This window comes from Strongylocentrotus purpuratus, unplaced genomic scaffold (genome assembly GCF_000002235.5).
Source record: "Strongylocentrotus purpuratus isolate Spur 01 unplaced genomic scaffold, Spur_5.0 spur5_scaffold_4, whole genome shotgun sequence".
In the NCBI taxonomy this organism is placed as follows: domain Eukaryota; kingdom Metazoa; phylum Echinodermata; class Echinoidea; order Camarodonta; family Strongylocentrotidae; genus Strongylocentrotus; species Strongylocentrotus purpuratus.
In genome coordinates, this window is record NW_022145610.1 from 25,590,735 (window position 1) to 25,615,194 (window position 24,460).

General features: G+C 38.9%; 1 protein-coding gene across 4 annotated transcripts in view; it reads left to right on the forward strand.

Annotated features, from left to right (window-relative positions):
* The first annotated feature begins 5,563 nt into the window (after positions 1-5,563).
* The window catches only part of LOC584238, a 65,271-nt gene continuing 46,374 nt past the window's right edge, over positions 5,564-24,460 (forward strand). For 3 of the 4 annotated variants that reach the window (XM_030997655.1, XM_030997657.1, XM_030997658.1), the window contains exons 1-10: positions 5,568-6,174; positions 9,226-9,347; positions 13,220-13,332; positions 16,130-16,342; positions 18,679-18,729; positions 19,129-19,202; positions 21,953-22,074; positions 22,707-22,819; positions 23,357-23,569; positions 24,041-24,082. In XM_030997655.1, the coding sequence (XP_030853515.1) occupies positions 6,022-6,174; positions 9,226-9,347; positions 13,220-13,332; positions 16,130-16,342; positions 18,679-18,729; positions 19,129-19,202; positions 21,953-22,074; positions 22,707-22,819; positions 23,357-23,569; positions 24,041-24,082 (1,216 nt within the window). In that variant the 5' untranslated portion in view covers positions 5,568-6,021. Of the gene's footprint in view, positions 6,175-9,225; positions 9,348-13,219; positions 13,333-16,129; positions 16,343-18,678; positions 18,730-19,128; positions 19,203-21,952; positions 22,075-22,706; positions 22,820-23,356; positions 23,570-24,040; positions 24,083-24,460 lie in introns of all 4 variants that reach the window. The other variant, XM_030997659.1, reaches the window with a different exon arrangement.

Sequence of the window (24,460 nt, forward strand, 5' to 3'; positions counted from 1 at the left end):
ACTTCATAAATTTAAATTTAAAAAATGTATTATAAATACTACTCGACTTCTCATTTCTCTCCATCTCTCTCTCTCTCTCTCTCTCTCTCTCTCACTCTCTTTCATTCTCTTTTCTCTCTCCCTCTATCGCTTTGCTCACGACACTCCCCCATTCTAAATGTTCTCTAATATACCCTTGTATCCAGGCGCGTACACAAGGGGGGGGGGGGGGGGGGTTGGGGGGTTAACCCCTCCCCTTGGTATTTTTCTATGTGTAAACCCCCTAAACCCCCCCCCCCCTTTGGTTTTTTTTTTTAAATAAAGCTAACCTCACCCCCCCCAACGGAGCAAAATGTCAAATTTTCAAATTTCGAGACTCTTACCCCCAAATCCCCCCCCCCCCCGCTTATTCAGCGGTCGGCTGAGTCGTTGCGATTTTTTTTGGGACAAAAACAAATCCTGCGTACGTGCCTGCTTGTATCCATTTTCTATGTTCCTAATTACACATCTTACCTACCAATCTATCTTTCTAACTTCCTATCTATCCATCCACCCATCCATCCATCCATTTAGTATTGACCTATCGATTTATCTCTTCTTTAAAGTTCCTCAATTCTCAACTGCATTTACATTTTATTACCAATCTTTGCCGAGTGATGGCGGTATACATGTTTGCGATGGCTCCAGTATTGCCCCCATTCCCGTCTATTTACTGAATTTACAGAATAAGAAATATAATTCCAGACTATGTGAATATTCTCGCATTTCAGTTTTCATATCAGATGCTAATTTTACAGAGCGAACATCAAATTTCACAGCTTGCAATCGTTATGCAAAGGAAATGGAGAGACGGTGAAGAAGTGAGGAGAGGTGCGTGATTGACAGAGAGAGAGAGAGAGAGAGAGAGAAAGAAAAAGAAAGAGAGCCAGAAAAAGACAATAAGAGAGAATCCAACATACCACATTAGTCAAATGAAGTATGATAATCGCAATCCACATATTTACAATTAATTCAAATATTTTGGCGGGAAAGCCAGATATAAAAAAAAAAAAAATCATTTTTTCCAATTTTGGAGTTGAATAATAATTATTGTTGTTGTTGATGATATAAGGTGAATATGTCAATGCATTCCTCGAAAAAGAAAAAAACGGGGGCCTATCGTGGGGGGGGGGGGGTAGCTGCCCCTGTCGTCAGCTTTAGCCACAAAACCATGTCCAATTTTAAAACTACATCCAAGAGTTAATAGAAAGGAGGCAAAGTGGTATCATGGATAGGCGACCGCCTGGTAATTGGAAGGTATCGGGTTCGATACCCAGTTAGTGCAATTTAATTTAAATTTACACTTTGAAACAAAAAGACTGATGTTATATGTTAACAACTAAAAGTGAACCAGGTAATAGAAGTGAGGCAGAATGATCTAGTGGATAGGCAATTGCCTGGTAACTTGAAGGTATCGGCTTCGACACCCAGCTAGTGCTTTTTATTTCTTCTTTTGCTACATCTACAACAATAATTAGTATAAATATGAAAAAATACATTGAGATTAGCAATGTGACACTTTAGTCTAGTGGATAGGCAATTGCCTGGTAAATGGAAGGTATCGGGTTCGACACCCAGCTACTCCTTTTTTTTTGTAAATCATTGAAAAAGAAAAACTGATGTTAAACCCATTGGTATGGGTTTTATGGGGACCTTTTGCGGGGGGGGGGGAGCAATGTAGAAAAAACTACAGTGGAGCCTTGGGCTTTTTTTTGGGGGGGGGGGTACAGACGCGGATCCAGGATTTCTTAGGGGGGCCCAAATAAAAATCAATTTGAAATTTAATCTGCTGAAATTTGAAAATCGTGCCGGCCGATATTTCTTTCAGTGAAGGGGTGGGGGGGGGGGGGGTGGGTAGTGAGCACTAATTTTTTATGGGGGGGCCCTCGAAAATGTGAAATCCAGGGGGGGCCCATCTCCCAAAAAAGATAAACATTAGGCGTGTTTTTAAACGTTTTTTCCCAGGGGGCGGGACCCCCAGCCCCCCTCCCCTGGACCCGCCACTGGGGGTGGGGGGGGGGGCTAGCTGACCGCCCCACCCTCCCCTGGCTAAAAAAAAAAAAAAAAAAGGGGGAAAAAAGAAGGAAAAAAAGAAGGGGGGAAAAAAGAAGGGGAAAAAAAAGGGAAAAAAAAGAAGGAAAAAAAAAGAAGGAAAAAAAAGAAGGAAACAAAAAAAGGAGGAAACACAGAAGGAAATAAAAGGGGAAAGATATCAAAGTTATCAAAATATGCTCATCTGACCGTAAATAAATGCCTAAAACCCCTTGACTTCCGGTGGCTCTGACCCCTGGACCCCACCTAGGGCCCTAAGGCGGACGGCTGGCTGCTAACCTGACGGTCACTTAATGCTTAAAACCCTGAGCTTCTGGGGTATCGGCCCCTGGACCTCACGCCAATTAGTGTCCTGCCAGTGTCACAAATAAGGTATCAAAATATGTTCATCTGATCGTAATTAAATGCCTAAAACCCCTAAGTTTTCGGGGCTCCACCCCCTCGAAAACACCAGGGGCCCTAAGGCGGGCCCCTGCATGCTTGTCTGACCGTTATAAAATTCCTAAAACCCCGGAGCTTCTGGTGGCTCCGCCCCTTGTACCCCCACGCCAATTAGTTACCTTCCAGTCTCACAAATAAGGTAGAATTATGCTCATCTGACGCAATTAAATGAAAAAAAGAGCCATGAGCTTCCGGGGCCTCTCCCCCCCCCCCCCCCCCCCGAACCAAACCAATGGCCTTAAGGCAGGCCCTTGGATGCTCATCTGACCGTTATCTATTGCTCAACACCCCCTGAGCCTCTGGGGGCTCCGCCTCCTGGACCCCACGCCAATTCGTGACCTGCCAGTGTCACAAATAAGGTATCAAAATATGCTCATCTGATCGTAATTTATTGCCCAAAACCCCTGACCTTATTTGTGACACTGGCAGGTCACGTCAATTCGTGACCTACCAGTGTCACAAATAAGGTATACAATTATGCTCATCTGACGATAACTTGATGTATGAACCCCTGAGCTTCTGAGGGCTCCGCTCCCTGGACCCAACACCAATTTGTGTCCTGCCAGTGTCACAAACTAGGCATCAATATAATTCTCATCGGCAGTAACCCCGAGCGCTCTATCCGTCGCTGAGCGAAAACTCGATATCTCTCTCGGAGCTCCTGATACCGATCACGTCAAAATATGATGTTTGATTATTTTGTACACATCTGCTTCTTCTTCCATAATATAAAAGTTAGCTTATATAGCAGACTTATGTTTATGAATGTCAGTCGACGTAAAAAGATGAGAGAGAGAGAGAGAGAGAGAGAGGGGGGGGGAGGGGGAGGGGTGGAAGGGTGGAGAATCGAACAGAATGTGTAATAACGTCATTGAAAGTCTCAAAAATCTAACAAAAAGTTAGAAAAGGAAGTTTTAAAACAATTTTCCTGCTCCACGTTCTTCACTTCTTCCTCTTTTCCTTCTTCAGCTCTCTCTTTTTCTTTTTCTTTTTGCTCTTCTTCTTCTCCTTCTCCTCCTTCTTTTGAGAAATTTTCGAGGCCTTACTCCTGACCTTACAAAATATTCTTTGAATTTAGATAGTATTGCATTCAGATCTGTTTCTTATTTAATATGTATGTTCCTCAATCTTGTGAAAAATTGATGAGGAATCAAGCTTCTCGTTTTATGTGTATTGTGATCCTTTGTTTGAGTCTATCAAAATTTGTACTTTGAATTGTTTTATTCTAATTTGTTTTCACTGTGTTATTGTCGAGACAACAATTTTTTTGTTCGTCATCCTGACCTCCTGGGGCCATTTCAGAGCTCTCACTTCCGGAAACTGGATTTCTCTTTGTTTGTTAATTCATGAGTTTCCCGTACTTCACTTGGGTTTCAACTCATGTTCTTGTTGCTAATGTCAATATACACCAAACATTGTCGATCTGTGCAAAAATTCGAGGCCAGTCCAATTAAGTCAACAGACAGTATACTATTGACTTATTCAATCTGAGTCAGAATGTACCGCAAATTATGACATTTAATGGACTTTAGAGAAACTGGTGACCAAGGTTTTTCTAAGAATTCAGACATTACGTTTTGAAGGTACTTTCAAACATGTTATGAAAGAAGTTGCATTATTCAATTTATCTTACACATGCAGTGTTAGGGGAACAGGTCCCTTACAGTTCTTCAGAGAAATGGTGAAATTATCCGAATTTATGACACTTTCGATATTAATCTGAAGAATTATTGGCGTATCGATGTCGTGGAAAGAATAGCTCTATATTTACAGATACCATCATAACGAACAGATAAATTCCACCGGAATTCGAAATTCCATATCATTGTCACCATCTATACAACAAAATTCCCCTAAATGCAATTGACTGACTTTCCAAAAGGTATCTGAAATACTAATAGTTTGATAATGATTTTCAAGTTTCTATTATTTAATCCATATTGTTGATTTTATGTTGTTGTAATGTATTTTTTATTTCAAGATTTATCTCTTCCTTTCTTGATATTTTCTAAAGCCTTCACTCGAAACCACTTTTCATCTTCAACATGGTTTCACCAGGTCCACAAAATCCCTCAAAAACGCCAGTCCAGTCAGCATGTGAACATTTAAACCTTTAAATAGACGGTTTAGTTCTGGTTTTGATAAAAAGTTATGAGCTTTCTAATTGTTATCAGTTGTAAGAAACTCATAGCAGAAATGACCCCTGAAAAGGAATGCTCTTCAGATGCCCTCATATTTGAAATAGGACGAGATATAGCTGAAAAGTTTGCACAAAACTTTCAGCAAGATTAAATCATTTTAGTCATTTAAAAAGTCTCGCAGTATATATATCAATTATCATGTTTATTACATAGGCATTACATAATTTCTATGTTGTACATAAGGAATCGACCTTTCGAACTTGCTGCCAGACAGTTTTATGTCAAATCGTAATCGCATAACAAGTGCTCCACTTCCTTTTTAAACATAATTTTGACGGAGGCCATTGCTGTTGAATTGGTGGTCACTGGGGTAACCTCAAAACACTAATTACCTACGTAAAACCTAGTAGGTCATGGTCGCCAGTGTTGTGTTGGGTTAGGTCACAAAGGAAATATATTTTCCCTCGGTGTTTAGCCTCAAATCTTTAGATGAGCTATACAGGTTTTTCATGGAAGAACAGTCGAAATACATTTCAGTTTTCCAGAAAAAACATGCAAGTCGGTCCTTGAAAGGACCGCTGGTTAATCTCTCTTGCATGCAGTTCTTAGAATAAACTTTAAATGGCAGATACAGAATATAAGACAAGTGGGAGAAGTATACATATAGGTAGTTCAATGAACTGACTTTTTTCTTCTTTAGTGAGTTCTGAAAAGAACGATTTGTTTCTAAAAGAATGAGTTGGTTCTTTTCAAGATATAATAACAAGAACAAGCTTATTGATGTTTTAGGTAAAGCTTTATTGGGATTTAAACCTTAATCTTAAGTGTGCTCCGTGGAGCTATACGTCACATTCAGAATTTAACTTTTAAGTACATTATTAGATGGACTGCCTTGGTGTATACAAAGAACTACAACATACGTTCATAAGTTTTATGTCTCTTTGATATAGGGACAATAGATTTATTGGTAGTACAATAGACTTTAACCCCGTATGTAGCAGCCATCAAGTCAAACAAAATTGTTAGACCAAACAGGAGCAGGCATTGTGTTTATCGCTCAATCTACAACCAAACTGTACTTTAATCGGAAGTGTGAGGGAAGAACAAAGTACGTGTAGAGTCCAACAAAAGTCAAAAGTTCTGAAGCTTTCAGGAGTCCCTAGAGAAAACGATTGAACCCGTGTTGCATGACGGATGACGCAGAGTTGCACTGCTATGAAACGTCTTTAATCACGCAAAACTTTTCTCCGAAAGCGCGGCAAAAGACATCAAGTATTTCTAGTCGTCAGGCAGACGTGCTTTGTGCTCAGTCTCATCATCATTTGAGACATTTTTGTGAGCGGGACATTAAAAAGTATAATTGAGAGAAATGTCTGCCAAGGCAGTCGTGATCTGCCTCTTGTTGGGTCTGTTAAGTGGGGTGCAATCAGCGGCTCACGGACGCCTGAAGAACAAAGGGGTACGAACCAGGAGCTGCGTCGTGACAGACTTCGAAGTCCACGACGACTTCGACGTCCAACGGGTAAGAGGAAACTGGAGGTCATCTTGACAATTACTATGTTTATTATTATGATAATATAGGGCCTAAAAATGTATGAATCATAATTAGAATAGTGATTATCGGGAGTGGTGGATGTCTCATGGTTAAAGTCAGATGAATTAGTGGTGGTGGTGGTAGTGGTGATGATGATGTTAATGGTGGTGGTAGTGGTGTTGTTGGTGGGAGTAGTATGATAGTGATGATGGTGTGGTGGTGATGATTGTGGTGGTGATGATGGTGGTGGTGATGATGGTGATGATGGTGGTAGTGGTGATAATGGTGGTGATGATGACGGTGGGTTGGTGGGGTAGTAGAGGTAGTGGTTGTGATGGTGATGGTGGTGGTGCTGGCTATAGTGGTGGTAGTGGTGACGGTGATGATGGTGATGGTGGTTGTAGTGGTGGTGGCCGTGATGCTGGTGATGGTTAGGATATTGATGGTGGTGGTAAATGCATGTGATTCAGAAAATATCGGGAGATCATAATTGTTCCCATTTCTTTCTTTGGCGTTACTAAATAATTATCAAATTAATTAAATGGCATAACATGACGTTTTAGATTCAGAATGACTCTGTTTCAGCTACATCAAGTCTATCCATGTATAATACAGATTAATGAAGGTATGGCAATGTCAGGTTAGCTCGACTAGCTGACCCATGTATCTTGTTTTCAAACGGTAATACTTCCCCTCGCTTCGTGTAGCAAATAAAGCAACACTAACACGATAAAACAATCATTCGTGTTCCAGAATATTCTTGTATCGATTGTCCAGGACCACAATACCAGAACACTTTATTATTTTGACTTATTTTTAAACTCTCAACTGCCCTTGCACAAGTTGCACCGTTGACCAAACAGTCAAACTAAACATCACTGGTGTTGAAAATAATAATCCCTTTTTTGGACGGTCAGTTGACCCCTTTGCAATTGGCACACTTTATATTTTGAGATTTTCATTGTTTTCAGGAAAATAATTAGGTTATCATCATAAATGTGGAATGACAATAGCAGATCCACCACTACAAATAGATATGGTCAGTTAAAATTGATCTATTAACGTGCGTGTAGCTAATACCGATTTTATTATAATTACGATTCATGTTTGATGGCATGAGGAATAATTATTAATTGCTCCAAAATCCTGTAATACCACATTTTCATTATTTCTGTGCAAAAAAAACAAACAAAAAAACAAAAACAAAAATCGTTATTTTTATGAAATGACGACGTCGACGATGATAATGATGAATGATGATGATGATGATGATGATGCTGTCATCGTCATTGTCATCGTTGTAGTTGTGTTGCTGTAAATTATTGTGATGTGCTCAATTTCTTGTCTGATAATGTCGTATTAGTATATAGGGTATAAATTTAGTATATGAAAACAAATTTTATGAATCGCATTACTATTTCGTCCTATATATATATTTTATCTTAACTGTTCGCCAAAGAGCTGGGGACAAAGCTTCTTTAGCTTTAGCTTTACAAAATGTATTGGAATATCGATGAACAAAAAGTGGGCAAATCTCACTAATGATCCGAGCAAATAACCACCGACATCGGGTAAATAAGGCAAAATCGCAGTGTAAATACTTCTTGTGAGTTTCTGGAAACACAAACCCTTAAGTAATTTCACTGTTTATGCTAAATGTATGCAATAACACGTGATCGATACAAGACTGAGTCAACGTGATCTATTTAATTTTCCTGGGCCTATCCAGGTTTTTGTATAAAAAAAGGGCACAATTCCGCAAATTTCTGATAAGCAGAAAAATTCTGACAACCAAACGTTAGTCTTGAAATACATATAAAAAAATAGATTGGCCGAATTCTAATGAGTGAAAATTCACTCTATGTTTTTATATAATTGTTTTTTTTTTAAGGGGGGGGGGGGGTCTGTTAAATATCCGTTTTATATGCATGCTGTGGATTAGACTGCTTTAAAAAAAAAAGAATGTGAACCCATCGAAAGGACATATATAATGCGTCAAACAGACTTGACACCCGGAACCTGTCCCAAATTTTACCTCATAATATGCTAGCGCCAGAAGGGCATTAACGTATCGTTTTACACAGAGTTAAATCCCTTCTGCTTATGGCTCCAAAACAAATATGGTGAATGTAATGTGAACTTCTGGGGGCGGAGGAGATGGGTGGTACTAGCAACAGGTTAGTAACAATGTTTTCCCGACAATTATGTTTAGGGGGCGGAGTAAATGTATTTACTGGGGACTCTTTGCCCCTATTTCTTCCGCCACGGTGTACTATTTTTTCTGATGCTTTACGTGAAATGTATATCATTGCTTTTCGATTCAACTGTTACTTCCCTCCTTTTCTCACTTAAATATCTCTCCACCTTTTAATGAAATAAATTTATCTTTATATTACATTTTACTTTTTTCTTCCCTCCCCTTCTCACTTATAATACACCTCTCCACTTTTCAATAAAATAAATTGCTGTTTATTTAACAAATATTTTTTTTCCTTTCCCTTCTTCTCCCCGCCCACCACCACCCCTCTTCTCACTTTCAATACACCCCTACGGCTTATAGTTTTTACACTTCATTAAACAAAAATATCTTCTCTTCTTTTGTTCTCTATTTTATCCAACTTCCACAATAGGCGGTGTCACACAGAGGTCAAAAATCCAGATTTTAGTTATCCGGATTTAGTTATCCTTGCTGTCTGTCATCAATTATCCCGTTAAAAATCCTCTAACGAAGCATCACTTGAAAGGATTTTCAAGGGATTTTTAAGGGATTTTTCTGTGTGACACCACCTTATGTCTCTCCGCCTTCTTATGAAATAAATCACTCTTTATTTTACACAGATTCTCTCCTTTTCTTCTCTTCCTCCCTTCTTAACTGCCAATACCTATATCCGCCTTTTAATGAAATTAATCGCTCGTTGTGTTACATATGTTTGTTATTTTCCTTCTACCCCCTTTCTAACTTCCAATACACGTCTCAGTCTTTTATTTTTATGAAGTAAATTGCTCTTTATTTTACATATCATTTATTTTTCTTTCTAGTATGTCGGAACTTGGTACACCATATCTCAGAGTGGAGAAGCGCCCAGCTCCTTTCATCGCAGATCGCATTACAGCTTACAAGAAAATGGCGTCCTCGCCATGACGACACGTCGAGTTTCCCCGTAAGTCTTTCCTCTCTATCCCTTTAAAAATGGATGATCTAGAAGTGTTTGAAGCAGTGGCTAAGCTACAAAGAAACGGGGGCACGGGGCATATCCCCTCCCCCCCCCCAAAAAAAAAAAATGGTGAAAAGAAATGGTAAAAGAAAGAGAAAGCAAGAAAGAGAGAAAAGGAAATGGAGAAGGGGAAATAAAGAAGACACCGGGAGCACCTCCCGCACTTTCTCCACAATATTAATAGCCTTGAAAATGACTGGTCCCTTCCACCACCTCCCTAAAATAAACAACAACAAAAACAACAACGTTGCAGTTGTTGTTGTTGTTGTAGGTAATAGTTTAATGGCGTTCATTCAGTATTCAGTCATTGAATATATACGCCATATCTTTAATTTTATAAGGAAAATCAGTTATAAATAAGAAAACTGAGGATACAGATTTGTAGTGATATAATTAATTAATCAGTGACGCAATTTATTAGTAGTCTATGGATGGTTGCAACGTTGCAATGCACCCTCAATGAGTGGACTCATACTACGCTTCTGGTCTGTGGTATATCTTCTCCACCATGGTAGTTATCATCAGGCGCGCCGGAAGCAGTTTGGGATTGGGGGGGCAAACATTCCAGGGGGCTCACCTTCCAGGGGCAGTGACGTAACGAGCAAAAACGTTTGAAAGGGGGGGGGGGGGGGGCAGAAGAAAAATCTGCATCACCATCACTCTTACACGTTACATGAAGGACAGGCCCCGCGGAACGTTTTCAAAGTGGATTATTAACAATCAGGTAGAGCGTAAAATGGCGTGGGGTCCAGGGCCTGGGCCCAACCCCGGTAGGGGGTCAAGGGGCTGAGCCCCCAGAAGTTTAGGGGTTTTAGGCATTAAAATTATGGTCAGATAAGCATATTTAGATACCTTATTTGTGACACTGGCAGGCCACTAATTGGCGGAGAGTCCAGGGAGCAGAGCCCCCGGAAGCTCAGGGGTTTTAGGTCTTTAATAACGGTCAGATGAGCATACAGGGGACCGCCTTAGGGCCCTTGTGGGGTCTGGGGGCGGAGCCCCCGTAAGCTCTGGGGTTTTAGACATTTAATTACGGTCAGATGAGCATCCAGGACCCCCGCCTTAGGGCCCTTGGTGGGGTCCAGGGGGCAGAGCCCCCGGAAGCTCAGGGGTTTTAGGTATTTAATAACGGTCAGATGAGCATACAGGGGACCACCTTAGGGCCCTTGGTGGGGTCTGGGGGCGGAGCCCCCGTAAGCTCTGGGGTTTTAGACATTTAATTACGGTCAGATGAGCATCCAGGACCCCGCCTTAGGGCCCTTGGTGGGGTCCAGGGGGCAGAGCCCCCGGAAGCTCAGGGTTTTAGGTATTTAATAACGGTCAGATGAGCATACAGGGGACCACCTTAGGGCCCTTGGTGGGGTCTGGGGGCGGAGCCCCCGTAAGCTCTGGGGTTTTAGACATTTAATTACGGTCAGATGAGCATCCAGGACCCCGCCTTAGGGCCCTTGGTGGGGTCCAGGGGGCAGAGCCCCGGAAGCTCAGGGGTTTTAGGTATTTAATAACGGTCAGATGAGCATACAGGGGACCACCTTAGGGCCCTTGGTGGGGTCTGGGGCGGAGCCCCCGTAAGCTCTGGGGTTTTAGACATTTAATTACGGTCAGATGAACATCCAGGACCCCGCCTTAGGGCCCTTGGTGGGGTCCAGGGGGCAGAGCCCCCAGAAGCTCAGGGGTTTTAGGTATTTAATAACGGTCAGATGAGCATACAGGGGACCGCCTTAGGGCCCTTGGTGGGTCCGGGGGCAGAGCCCCCGTAAGCTCTGGGGTTTTAGGCATTTAATTACGGTCAGATTAGCATCCAGGGCCCCGCCTTAGGGCCCTTGGTGGGATTCCAGGGGGCAGAGCCCCCGGAAGCTCGGGGGTTTTAGGTATTTAATTACGGTCAGATTAGCATCCAGGGTCCCGCCTTAGGGCCCTTGGTGGGATTCCAGGGGGCAGAGCCCCCGGAAGCTCGGGGGTTTTAGGTATTTAATTACGGTCAGATGAGCATACAGGGGACCGTCTTAGGGCCCTTGGTGGGGTCCGGGGCGGAGCCCCCGTAAGCTCTGGGGTTTTAGGCATTAATTACGGTCAGATGAGCATATTTTGGCGTGGGGTCCAGGGCCTGGGCCCCGGTAGGGGGTCAAGGGGCTGAGCCCCCAGAAGTTTAGGGTTTTAGGCATTACAATTATGGTCAGATAAGAATATTTAGATACCTCATTTGTGACATTGGCAGGTCACTTATTTTTCTCTCTCTCTTTCTTTCTTTTTCTCTGTAACAAATTTTTCAACAATTGAGGGTGGCACGAGTCCCCGAGCCTGGCCGTTCTGCAGACCCTAACATAAATGCTTCTAAATAAGCATATTTTTCGCCCGACTGTAAACTTGGGAATTTCTAATTTTCCATCAAACGCATAAAAAGGTATGACTTACAAAAAAAATGAGAAAATATACCGGAAAATCATGTCATTTCAGCAACATTTGTACATCACTGGTATCGAATAAAAAAAATACCCCCCCCCCCCATCAGTACGCCATCGTTCAGGGGCTCATAAGCTTCTCACCCCTATAACAAAAACAGACACGCTTTCCCATTCTCTCGCAATATGTCCACGATATGCGCGTATCGCTATTATAAAAACCTACATTGATAAATATAGGTAGCATAAGCAATGTTCAGGAAATTTAATTCCTGTTAACTTTCCTTTTCTTTGAATGGAATTTCATACGTCATTTAATTCAGGTTTTTATTATTGTTATGTTCTTTTGGGTTAAAAATACAAACCATCTTTACTCGTTTACTGCTTTTTTTTTTTTTTGAGGGGGGGGGGGGGGCGTTTTGGGGGGGCAAAAATGCGTTTTGCCCCCCCACTTTTGTGATTGGGGGGGCAGCTGCCCCCCCTGCCCCCCCACTTCCGGCGCCTATGGTTATCATTGATGGCAAAGTTACCATCAATGGTAAGTTTTGTGCAACAGGGCCCAGTGTATTCAAGATGCATGGGTCGGCATTTTTCTGTGTAACACCGCCTTATTAGGATTTAAGAGAGACAAGGGGGGGGGGTGGTCGAATTTACAAATAGTGTACCCTCCTCATCTCATGATTAAGTTGAAAACTCGTTTCCATAGAAATCAACTTTTGACCAATCACAAATCATGAGCTTTACGATACCAATGCAGTTTGATATCGTGTAGTTTCTCGAATGTCGTCCATCGCCAGCCTCGGCTAGACACGCGCAGCTGATTCTTTTACTTTTTAGAGGTGATGTATTCCAGCCTTCACATAAATTTAGAAATATCTATGTTGTCCATACGATCCTAACTACTACATAACACATAATGCTACATAATTTTACCATTTATCTATTTGTATAAGTAGCTGCAGCTCGATGATCATGGACAGATTCGAGGATCTGTTTTAGTCTACAGTCCCATTAATTAGATATTTTGTTTGTTCGATAGATCGGCGCTAGCGCTAGTGTATTTTTCGTATCAATTTTGACCCCTAACTCCTGCGTGGAGATACGCTACTAAAAACATACCAAAATCGTAGAACTATGAGTCACAAGTCCCTCTTTGAAATATAAAACCCCTTTTTTCATGATATTTATTGCTCCTTTGTCCTTTGAAAATCTAGCTTTTTGGGGGTCAAATCTGTGATGTGAAAACATTCAAATGTTTGTGAACATAGACTTCTACATAGACCTCTACCGGTACCCGAAAATTACCTTCTTTTTTGCAAAATTTCTCACTATCATGACACCCCATCAATATGGATTGACATCACTGGATAGGTTTGAGATCTAGATCACTTACTTGCAGTGAAACTTTGTTTACAGGCAGAATGGCTGTACCAGTGGGATGGAGTTTGTGGCGGATGCCCATGTCCCGGAAGGTTCAACGACCCCCTCCAAGCTGCTCCTTCAGCCACGAGGAATGTCTGTGCCCGCAGGTAAGTGAGGGTGAACTTTTATTAATTGACACACTTCCATACTTAGCATTTTGAATGGGGAGGGTGGGGGGAGGATTTTTTACTTGCTGAAATGTTAAATGTGGATGTATGAAAAACTATCTTCAAGCGTGAAGGGGACACACACAAGCTCAAAAGCTTTTGCCCCGCATGCTTTTACTTGATATAAGAGGGGATGCACTTGCACCCCTCCCCATGGGCCTGTCGACACGTACTTGTAGGAACACCTCTGTTTCAAATACAGGAGCACTTTGTAGAACTTCTTTGGTACAAGCAAGATCACATCTATATTTGTCTATGTACCTGTTATGGGAACTGGATGAGTCTTGTATTAAGTCTATGAGAAAGAGAAAATTCATTAGTCAATGGGTAAAACACTATTAAAAGAGGAAGGTCATCATTTATCTCAGTAAATTAGGAAGAGATGTAGACACTCAAACACCTTGTGGAACGCCATTCACAAATTTCTTAATCAAAGTCTTATGTTGCCAAGTTTGCAAAGAATTCGTCCTTGATGGCTTAAGTTTATATATATCATTGGGTTGTTTAGTACATTAAATTTCAATATCCTTGGGCCAGGGCTATGGGCATTCTTAAATTCTATTATGATAATAATGATCTATACAGGGAAAAAATTAATATTTATTTTTCGGGGCTACTTTTCAAGCTTGCCTGCATGAAAATAACATTCTAAAATTTGTTTTGCATTGAACTCTATGCAAATTTACAGGGGCTCTTTTCTGATTTTCGGGGCTCTTTTAGGCATTTCGGGGGCTAATTCGCCCCGAGCCCCGTGTATTTTTTTCACTGGATCTATAATATGCACCTTTATGATCTAACATGTATACTTGTATGCCTGGAAAGGAGATACGGTAATTGGTAATTACTGTTATTATTCTTGAATGTACTGCAGACAATGAAATAAAATCCATAAAATAATCTTCTCTTAAATTTTTCACTTCGTCTATTTGGGGCCAAAAGGGTGTTAACTCATATATACTTCAACACACAAAGTCTCAACAGACAACATCGGCATCCAAGTACTGAACATATCAAGCTCAGCAATTTCACACAACATTAAAAGTCGCATGTTTCCTTAAAGGTGAAATTCAAAGAAAATCACAATATGTCAACTAACGTATCGCTAGAAACTGGTAAGCTAACAGATGGCCATCGTACAAGTTTAAGGTCAACTACATATCGGGTGATTTATAAAATACAAATACAACAACCACCTCTATAGCAGCTGGGATATACGAGATTCGCCAGAAAAATAACGATGTTTTAATGACGTCACTATATGGACCGATACTGCCCAAGCAAACGACATCCCGTAAAGAATGAACATAATTGCAAAGCTATTATTTGTCAAATTATAATGAGTTTAGTGTATATAAATGTAATGGCATGTCAAACCATTCAAAAGGGGATATGACCCAATTCTGATAACTAAAATCTTTTGCTTGTAAATGCACATGATAGGGGTTAATTAACAATCAAAGAAACCAGACTTTCAAATTGAAAATCCCCCGGAATGATACTAAGGACGGCATTTGTTCCCTCTTGGAAGGCCGAACATACCACGGTGTGTGCAGCTGAATATACAATGGCATCTTATTTTGTTTATAAGCGACAGATTCCTTTATTTTTGTATCACTGCATGTGTCATCAAAATTAAACCATGCGCGGGTTTAGAGTGAGGCAATAGATTATACATTTAGCCTGACGGTAGTGAAGTAAGAAATATAACTCAAGAGAAGATGAAAACACAGGCACTGAAAATGTGTGAGATGTCATGGGACATCGTCTGCTTGTGCAAACCATGTCCATACTGTGATCTCACACATCTCAGCGGCGTTTGGTGAGCTCTTTAGGTGCTATGCCGGGGATGTATTTAAGCGTTTTGTAATTTATAATAATCATTACTTTGAATGTTTCCAAGCATTGAATTTTGATAACCTTGTCGAATCAAAGTTTCAACTTTGCAATAATGAACATAAAATTATTTATTAAATTCAATGAATATCTACTTTAAGATTTTGTGCAGTTTCCTCTGGAAGTTGTCAGTATTGTCTTAATCCATGGCAATCCCAGGAAGTAAAGACATACATCCGTTCTCACATCAATTGTTTGGCAAAATGTCAAGGGATCAAGAAGTAAAAATCTACCCTTTTGTAGCTTTTTAACCAACAATTTAAATTAACAGGCAATTTAGCACATGTTGAATTCTTATCACTGTCTACTTATTATTTTTTATGCCTGCTAGTGCCATTTTCATTACATCTTTTTTCCTTCTTTTAATGCATTAGAAAGTTAGATTAAAGAGCTTATAGAATAAGTGTTGTGATGCAGTATTTTATTCAGCTATATTTTATGAAATTGTGAACATATTTCCTTGCCCCAATCATTCACATCTTTGTCCCTTTTGTCAACTGGTGTTGTATGTATATCGCCCACCCAAAGCATTCCTAGATTATTTTATGCTCCATAAACATGGTGTTCAAGTCTTCGCCTAGTTCCTTTAAAGCCCCACTGCACTACTTATAGCTACTTGTGCCCCTTACATAGCAAACAATGCCTAATCAGTGCCTGTTGGTCCCCCATGATCCTCTTTTTCTTATGTTAATTGAGAGCTGATTTGATGAGATAACCACCTGTCAGTGACCTTGCAGCGAGGTCTAATCCCCTCTGGCCAAACTAGTACAGCCGGCCTTTAACAAATATTGTTCATTGTCATCCTCCTCCATCGATTCCCCCTCGCTCTCTCCCACAAACACAGAGGACTACTGGGTGATATACACAGACTACGTGGACCACGCCTTGGTCTACAGCTGTTCCCAGAGGAACGAGGATGGGTCCTGTCCCGAGGATAGAGCTCGGGTGTGGTTCTTGGGGCGGGCTGGAACACTGTCGGTAGATGCACGTCATCACATGGAGTCCTTGCTCTCAGGCTTGTGTGTGGAGGTCAGCAGGATGCAGGATATTTCTACAGGTGAGAACGGGCAGTGATAAAAATATCATGTAAGAATTGGAAAACTAAACAGGGAAATATTGCACGCGGTAGGGTTTAAAAAACAAACACCCTTAGGTGTAAAAAAATATGTTGTATTGTCCTTTGAGAACTACCCAAAAATCTTGAAATCTATGATCGGCTTTTTAAAAAAGTTTTTTTTTTTGGTTACAGTTTTTTAGAAAAAAAGCTGGGACCTATCCTGAGGATAGAGCTCAGGTGTGGTTCTTGGGGCGGACTGGAACACTTTCGGTAGATGCACGTCATCAAAACTGAGAAATATAAGCCCAAAGAGGGAACAAACAAAAATTTCCGACCCATGTTTTGGCACCTAAAGGGCAATAAAACATCTTCTTTTTTTAGGCCTTAATCGTAGAGAAATTTAAAGAAAGAATGGCAAAATACTTTGGTCACATCACAGTGTTTTGTCAGATTTGTTGGAAGGTAAACTAGAAGGTACTTGTATTACTACTAGACCAAGAGGGAAGCGAGGAACCAACTGGGAAGAGGTCTTTAAGGCCAAAAGAACAAAATTGCTTCTGGCAAATCATTTTCTTCTATGTTCAAATGAATGGAGAATAGGGGTGAGAAAAGTTGTTCCAGAACACGTTCTGCTCTGCTTTCGATTTCTAACACTAATAAAGTTTTAACTTCTATCCTGGAGCTAACTTTATCCCTAACCTTAACCTAACCTTAACATAACACTTGATTGCAGCATTAACCATTACCCAAAGTATTAGTGAAATAAAGCTTGGAGAAAATGTTACCTCGGCATGTTTGTGGCTACCACAGGGTAGCAACAAATACCATAAGTGCATTTACTTATCTGTGTTTAAATATGAAGTGTACTGTAGATACTTGTATCATTTTATTTTTCTGTTGCTGATCTTTTTATGCCGTATCCCTTATATTAAAGGTAAAGACCAGTATTGGAAACGCCCCAATTTCAAAAAATGAAAGGGAAGCTCTTTATTACCAATCATGTGAAAGAATATGTTTTGACTAATACATGATGATAACATTTTTGCCGAGAAACCGCCTACTTGATTGATAATTGATATATTTGGTAAATTAGTTTATCTAATGGACTGTAAGAGATAAACGCACATGTCGCGCATGTGTGTGTAGTCCCATATACATCTTTCTGTGTACAGTGCTTGTAATTTTACGAAGACTGGGCCAAATTTTCTTATCATTTTGATGATTCCAGAACCTTGCAGTACACACCAATATTTATATGCTAGATGATCAACCTTTTCTGATCGATTCCACAACGTTTCTTTCACAATGCAATCGCATGACCATAACTGGTCTTTATCTTTAATGTGTGAAAAAAATCCTGAAGTTAATTGGGTTCAATGTTCAAAGTTTGTTTGCTCACAAAATAGTTAAGCTCCACATGAACTGTCATCGAGCTGACATACTTTTAAAAAAGCCTGCAAATGATATTCAATTGGATGAGTGATTGGCCTGTATAAAAGCCAATCTTCCAACTTTTCAGTGTCATAAAGATGACATCAAATAAAAAATCAAAGTTAGTAATGATATGCATTTTATCTGTATGAATAAGAATTGTATAAATAAACAAGCTTGGATGAAAAGATACTCAGTAGTTTTGACCAAAATTTTGACAATTGTTACCTCAAATCTTACTTTTCAAAGACTATGTAAACTTCCATATACTGCAGTTAAGAAAAGTGAATGATAACGGATTGAAAAGTGCTGTATATATGCAACTTTGATAAGTATTGTTTGGAAATGATTAAGTTATATGTCTATACATTTTTTCATCAAACAGTCTGTTTTGAGAATATATATATATTTTCAAGTAAGTGTAGGTACAAATATGGAAAGCAAAGTTTCTCATAATAATATTTCTGCGTCTATTAAAGTAGTGAAAAGGGGTTCATGAAATGAAATGTGTGTTAACAGTTGTATATACTGTACATTATGTATCATTATACCGGAGTGTTGGTTCAGTCAGTAGAGCGTCCGCCTTACAATGGGGAGGTCGTGGGTTCGAACCTCGGCCGCGTCATACCAAAAGACATTAAAAGACGGGAGTTGCTGCTACCTTGTTTGGCATTCAACAATAAGGGATAGAGCAACTTCGATCTGGCGCTGCTCAGTGGCTGCTGGGCTCACGATCAATTGGCAAAAAGATTTTCCATTTTCGGTTTTACTTAATAAAATTGGAGTGGACTTTAAAAGATTATTATTATTATTATTATTATTATCTTATTTTTCTTTGCATGAAATTGTCTTCTTCATCTATGGTCTATTGTATTAACTCCCTTTTATTTCTTGTGTCTTGTTAGGATGTGATGCTGAGCTTGGAGTTCCAACGTCAGTAGAGGCAATGCCGCATGGTGAGTATCAAACACATTTGATACAATTCAGAAAGGATAGTCTTGTTGCACATAATATAAACATATTGCAGTCGGTGACTCCATCATATTCAGTCCAACCCACAGCGTATTAAAGACTGAATTGAATATCAAGAGAGTCTTTTGTTTTATGGCATTGCAAATGATTATCATATTTGTCAGGAACATATTTTGAATTCAACAGTATGTAAGGTTAATGTATCTATTTTTTAAATGCTGTTATATAGTTATACTACGTAGAGCATACTAAATACTTGTCATTATCATTGTTTATTATGTAATATTATAATGATTAGTCTTAGAATTCTATGTGGAAAATGCCTTTTTGTAATTATTTGTTAATTATTATCATTATTATTTTCTTCTTTTTATTTGTTTCAGCTCATGGAGGAATGGTATCATCAACATGTCTTGTGAATGACATCCATACTATGGCAAACTTTGACAAAAATCAGGTATGCTATCAATGCTTATAAACTACAGTGAAACCTGTGTACAAAGACCAATGTCTGCAAGTGGTATTCTACACATTTCCCTTTAATACAGGTTAACATGATAAACACAGTTTAATTGGATGAATAATGCAGTATTCGTAAGCAGGAGGTGTTTATTTGCATTGAAATTAATAAATTTATGTGTAGTCAGTAAAAAAAAAATCATTCAGACTTGCATCACTGAATGTATGTGTACGCACGCTTAATTATTCTTTCTTTGTCTTGTACATGTGTAAAACATAAGTAGGGATATCATGCAAACCCCTTGCAAACCTATGTAAACATTTAACTGATTACCGGTAGCCATTGAGGTTAAAGAGTAACTGGTCAAGGTAATTTGTATAATAGGTAAACTTTATCTCTACATCTATTCATGAATGAATATCAGTTGTGAGCATCAACTGTTTGACTCTCCTGAACTTTTGAACATAAAACGATTGTAGGAAACACAGAAAGAAATGGAATGATATAGCTTTTCATGAACACCTTCATGACAAGCAGTGCATATGAATCTATGATACTCAGTAAAATATGCGCCATAGTTCACACAGCTTTACGTGTGATCAAACATTATAGTGATTGGCTGAGTGTACATTTTAACAATGATTATCATTTGAGAATCAATGTAAAATGGGCGTGTCGAGGCGTACAACCTAAACAAAGACACAGTTTTCAGAATACCAATGTAGAGGTATATGTTTTTCAGAACACCGCCCCCAGACTGCCACATTGTTTGGAGTTTGAAGTTCAATACATGTTGTATATGTGGAAAAAGTTTACTGTTGTAGGCCAATGTTTGTTCCTATCAAACAAACCAGGCATAAAGTTAACTCTGTAATGGGAAATGATGTGGTGAACTGCCGCAAAACAAACGCAGCTTTTAAAGAAGTATATGAATGGCAGCTGTGCGCAACATAGGTCCTGCGGGTATTCACTGAGCTCTGTGTTATAAGATAAAGAGATTTGACGCGTATTACACTTTCCGTCAACTTTTTTTTTATGAAGCCTATCTGTACAGGTTTGGCCAGGAGGGATTAGACCTCCCTGCATGGTCACTGACAGGTGGATATCTCATCAAATCAGCTCCGTCTCAATTAACATAAGAAAACAAGGATTGTAGGGGACTTACGGCCACCGCTTAGGCATTGTTTGCTATATAGAGGGCGCAAGTAGCTATATAGTGCAGTGGGGCTTTAAAGGGTTTTGCCACGTCATATCTGAGCGAGGCCTTTTAAACTGAACAGTGTTTCTATGTATAGTAACATTGCCTTGTTCTTGTTATGTTTAGGGATCAAGATGATAAGATAAATGTCATGGATGAGAGATAAATGTGTACATTATATGTGATGCATACATGGAGCTGATCTTGAAGGTCTAAATTAGCTAATTACTATTTAACATTTGTTGGGCTAATACAGAAATCAATTTAGTGCGTTAAATATGATAACCAAGAAGAACAAACAAAAATTGTTGATGTAAATGAGAGGATATTTTAATGTAATTTATTGATTATGTGTGTCGGACCAAAAGACAGCAAAATAATTAAAACGGCCAAAAGATATCTCTTGTGATACCTAACAAGGAAGGATTTTTTGTTGAATAAAATGAATACTATATGTTTTAAAATATTTTAAGAATGATTTATGCAATTGCATCTACAATCACTTTCAATTTCAATTCAATTTCAATTTATTTTCCATCTTTAAAAAAAGAACAAATATAACATAGTATTGACACATTGTATTAAAATAACAATATAAACATAAACATGGAGGGATACCCTTAATAAGCAGGTTGCTTGTAGGCAGGGCCCCGGTATACAATATAAAATTTATAACTTTGTTACAGAAATATCTAAACATTTGAGAAAATTATAAAACAGCAAATTAAATATAAATTAGGAAATTGTGATCATCTTAACAGCTACTATAAATAGACAGATACAGGTACACGTCCACACACACACATACAAACACCCTAGCATGCACATACTAGCATACACACACACTTTCTCTTGAACATGTTACCAATGGTACTTTTATGAGACAATCCAACCTTGATACCAAATTGGCTTGAATTTGAGATGACATTTTAATGAAAAATGATTACCGGTAGGTGAAATAAAAAATAAAAATGGTAGAAAATGATGAAATCATGAATTATCATGATATCAGAAGAATAAAAGTGAATTGTGCTTGTCAAATGAGTGATTTTTTCTTCTAGGAATATTTATGTAATATCACTCATATATCATACCTGTACCTCTTTCGCTTGTCTGAATCTTTGACCTGCAAATGACGTACTATATTATCAACATTTGCCCGCTCATTTCAGTCCACTTGTCTTCCTATGGTTAAACCATAGAGAGAAGACTTAATTGAGCAGGATGCAAAGAACCAATGCATATATGATACAGACTCTGAAGTTATATATATGTTTTTTTCTATTTCACTTTCTCTTGTCTTATAGATAATTGAAGTATCTATACTTTTTAAAATTTTACTTAATTTATTGTTGTGTGCTTATAATATTTTGTATTTCTGTATAAATGGACGATCCAACTTTACAGGTTTTCGCAACCTTCGAAGCCCCCCATATAACCATTGTAAATATAGTTAAAATTTACTGTTACCTTGTATAATTTGATTTTATATTGCAAAATAAATTGAATTGAATTGAAATTGTTCTACTTATTTCTCATCACCTTGCAGTACACGGGCACCTGGTATGTGATATCTCATCTCCAGGGCGACATCTACCCCTACCATAGGATCTCACATTATACACTGGATGAACAGAACTCGTTCAGGATGCTCACACACAGAATAACAAGGTAGGCTAGCTTTGAAGTGTGATCGAGCTCCTAGCTGTAAGCACTCACTTAAGACACATTTATTCCAAATTGCTTTTGATGATTAACTTACTCTGTTCACATTGATGTATATTTCATATGAATTTTAATTTGTAGGTTTATTTGTAATTTTTGTTTTGTTTAATATGTAATTGTTTATCATTGTATTTTGTTTGTTATAGCGCTTAGAGACTTCAGTGGTAAGCGCTTCATAAGCACCGTTTTAATTATTATAATACTTTAGGTAAGGTTTGATTTTATGAATATTTCCTGAAACGGAACTGCAGAGACTGCAATTTTGGTTTGCCTGATATTTCAAATTCATTGTTTGGAACACCAAATTTTCCATGCTGGTTATGTTGGTTCCCCCCAAACTTTGAACAGAACAGTAATGAGACCTACCGTAGCCGAGGCTCAGTTCCTCAAATAAACAAATAGTATCTGGGATATTGAAATATGGCTCAGCCTTAATTGTAACACTGATGGTGCTACCAAATTTACAAATTAACGTGTAAAAAAAAAGTTGTTGTTGACACAAGTTTCTAGTCAGTATAGAGCCCTTTTTTCACCTTGATACAAACATTCTTTGTCCTTTCTTTATTTCCATCTCTTAGCCCTGGTGAATGCTCCACTGCTTGGAAGTTTGAAGGTCAGGCCTACAATCCTGACACTTCAGAAACTACCTCTAAGCTGGTCCTGAAACCTTTCGGCATGCCAGTGTACGGTGGTATGTACAAACCTGCAATCCTATTCATCATTGGGATTTGTGATTTAATTTGACTTGATTTTGATTTTGACTGAAATAGGTTTCATCACTTTTATTCCTTGATTTGAATGATAAAATCACTGATTCACACTGTATATATCTCAATATTATCTGTATTACATTTTCATTACTCGGCTAACACCAGAATATCTCATGGAATATTGTAAAACTTTGTAGAAAAATACAACTTATATGCAATTATTTGAAATTCATCAGAATTCGGTAATGTTGAAATGATCAACAAACCACTAAAGGATCTATAAATCATTAGGTTCAAATTGAAAACATCTCGGAGAGATATGAGACTTTGATAACATTTTTTACGGGAAAACATTATTATAGTTCATAAATGTTACATTCTGTTGCTGTCAAAGGAACATATATGTATGAAAGTATTTCCATGCATTTCCATTTTTTGAGAAATGTCAGTCATTTCTGACTAAGTTGCGTTTGACCGATACAGGATGAAAATTCATCTATTGTTCTTCATTCCTTTAGAGGACTACTGGGTGATCTACACGGACTACACCGACCACGCCCTGATCTACAGTTGCCGTGAGACGAACGAGGATGGGACCTGCAAGGGGGAGGCCTCTCATGCTTGGATGATGAGCCGTGACCCGACCTTGACCCCTGCCGCCAGGTCGCACATGGAGATGCTGCTGACGGAGATGTGTGTAGATGTTTCCCGGCTGGTCGATACACCTCATGGTATGTATACAGTGGTGTATCCAGGATTATATAATGGTGGGGTTACCCTACACTTAACTCTTTTACTTCAGTCTGTGGTTGACTTTCAGAAAATGGAACAGACTGTTTTAGTTAACTGTTGTTACACTAGATTCTGTAGTACATTACAAACCAAAGAATTTGGCAATACATGGATGAGCTCTCTGCAAATATAAAAATTAATACATTTATATGCATTATCAAGTACTTTTGACCAGTGTTGTGTATCTCTTTGTATTTTAATTTCTATTTTTATATGTGGTTGAAGTAATAAATTATTGATATGATATTATTGTAAATATGTTATGTCGTTGAGTTTTATTTTCAATTAAAAAAAAAATACAATTAAAAAAAAAAAATGAATAAGTACATATTTATTGGAGTTGGCATACATTTCATTGGTATTTGATTATAATGTATCATGTTTGTTCCTGTTATTTTTCTCAACCTCAGAATGTGATGAACTTCTTGGACCTGAGAGCCTTATTGACCAAGGTAGGATTATTGCTCCTCTACATGTGTTTCTATGGAGGAATGTCCTCAAAGTCCTATCACTCTAGAACATCAATTCTTGTCTTCTGCTCAGTAGATATTTCTTGAATCAATGGTCACTCACCAAGTGACTCCAAATAGTTAAACTATCTGTTATAAAGAATGCCATAGATCTATATTGTTCTTTGGGGGGACATAAACATATTTTGATAGCTTACATTATAAAGAGACTGTTTGGATGCTGAGTTGTGATATGAGTACAGGCGCGTACACAGGGGGGGGGGGGGGGGGGGGGGGGGTTTGGGGGGTTAAACCCCCCCTTTGGTAATTTTATGTGTGTAAACCCCCCCTAAATTTCGCTAAAACCCCCCCCCCCCTTTT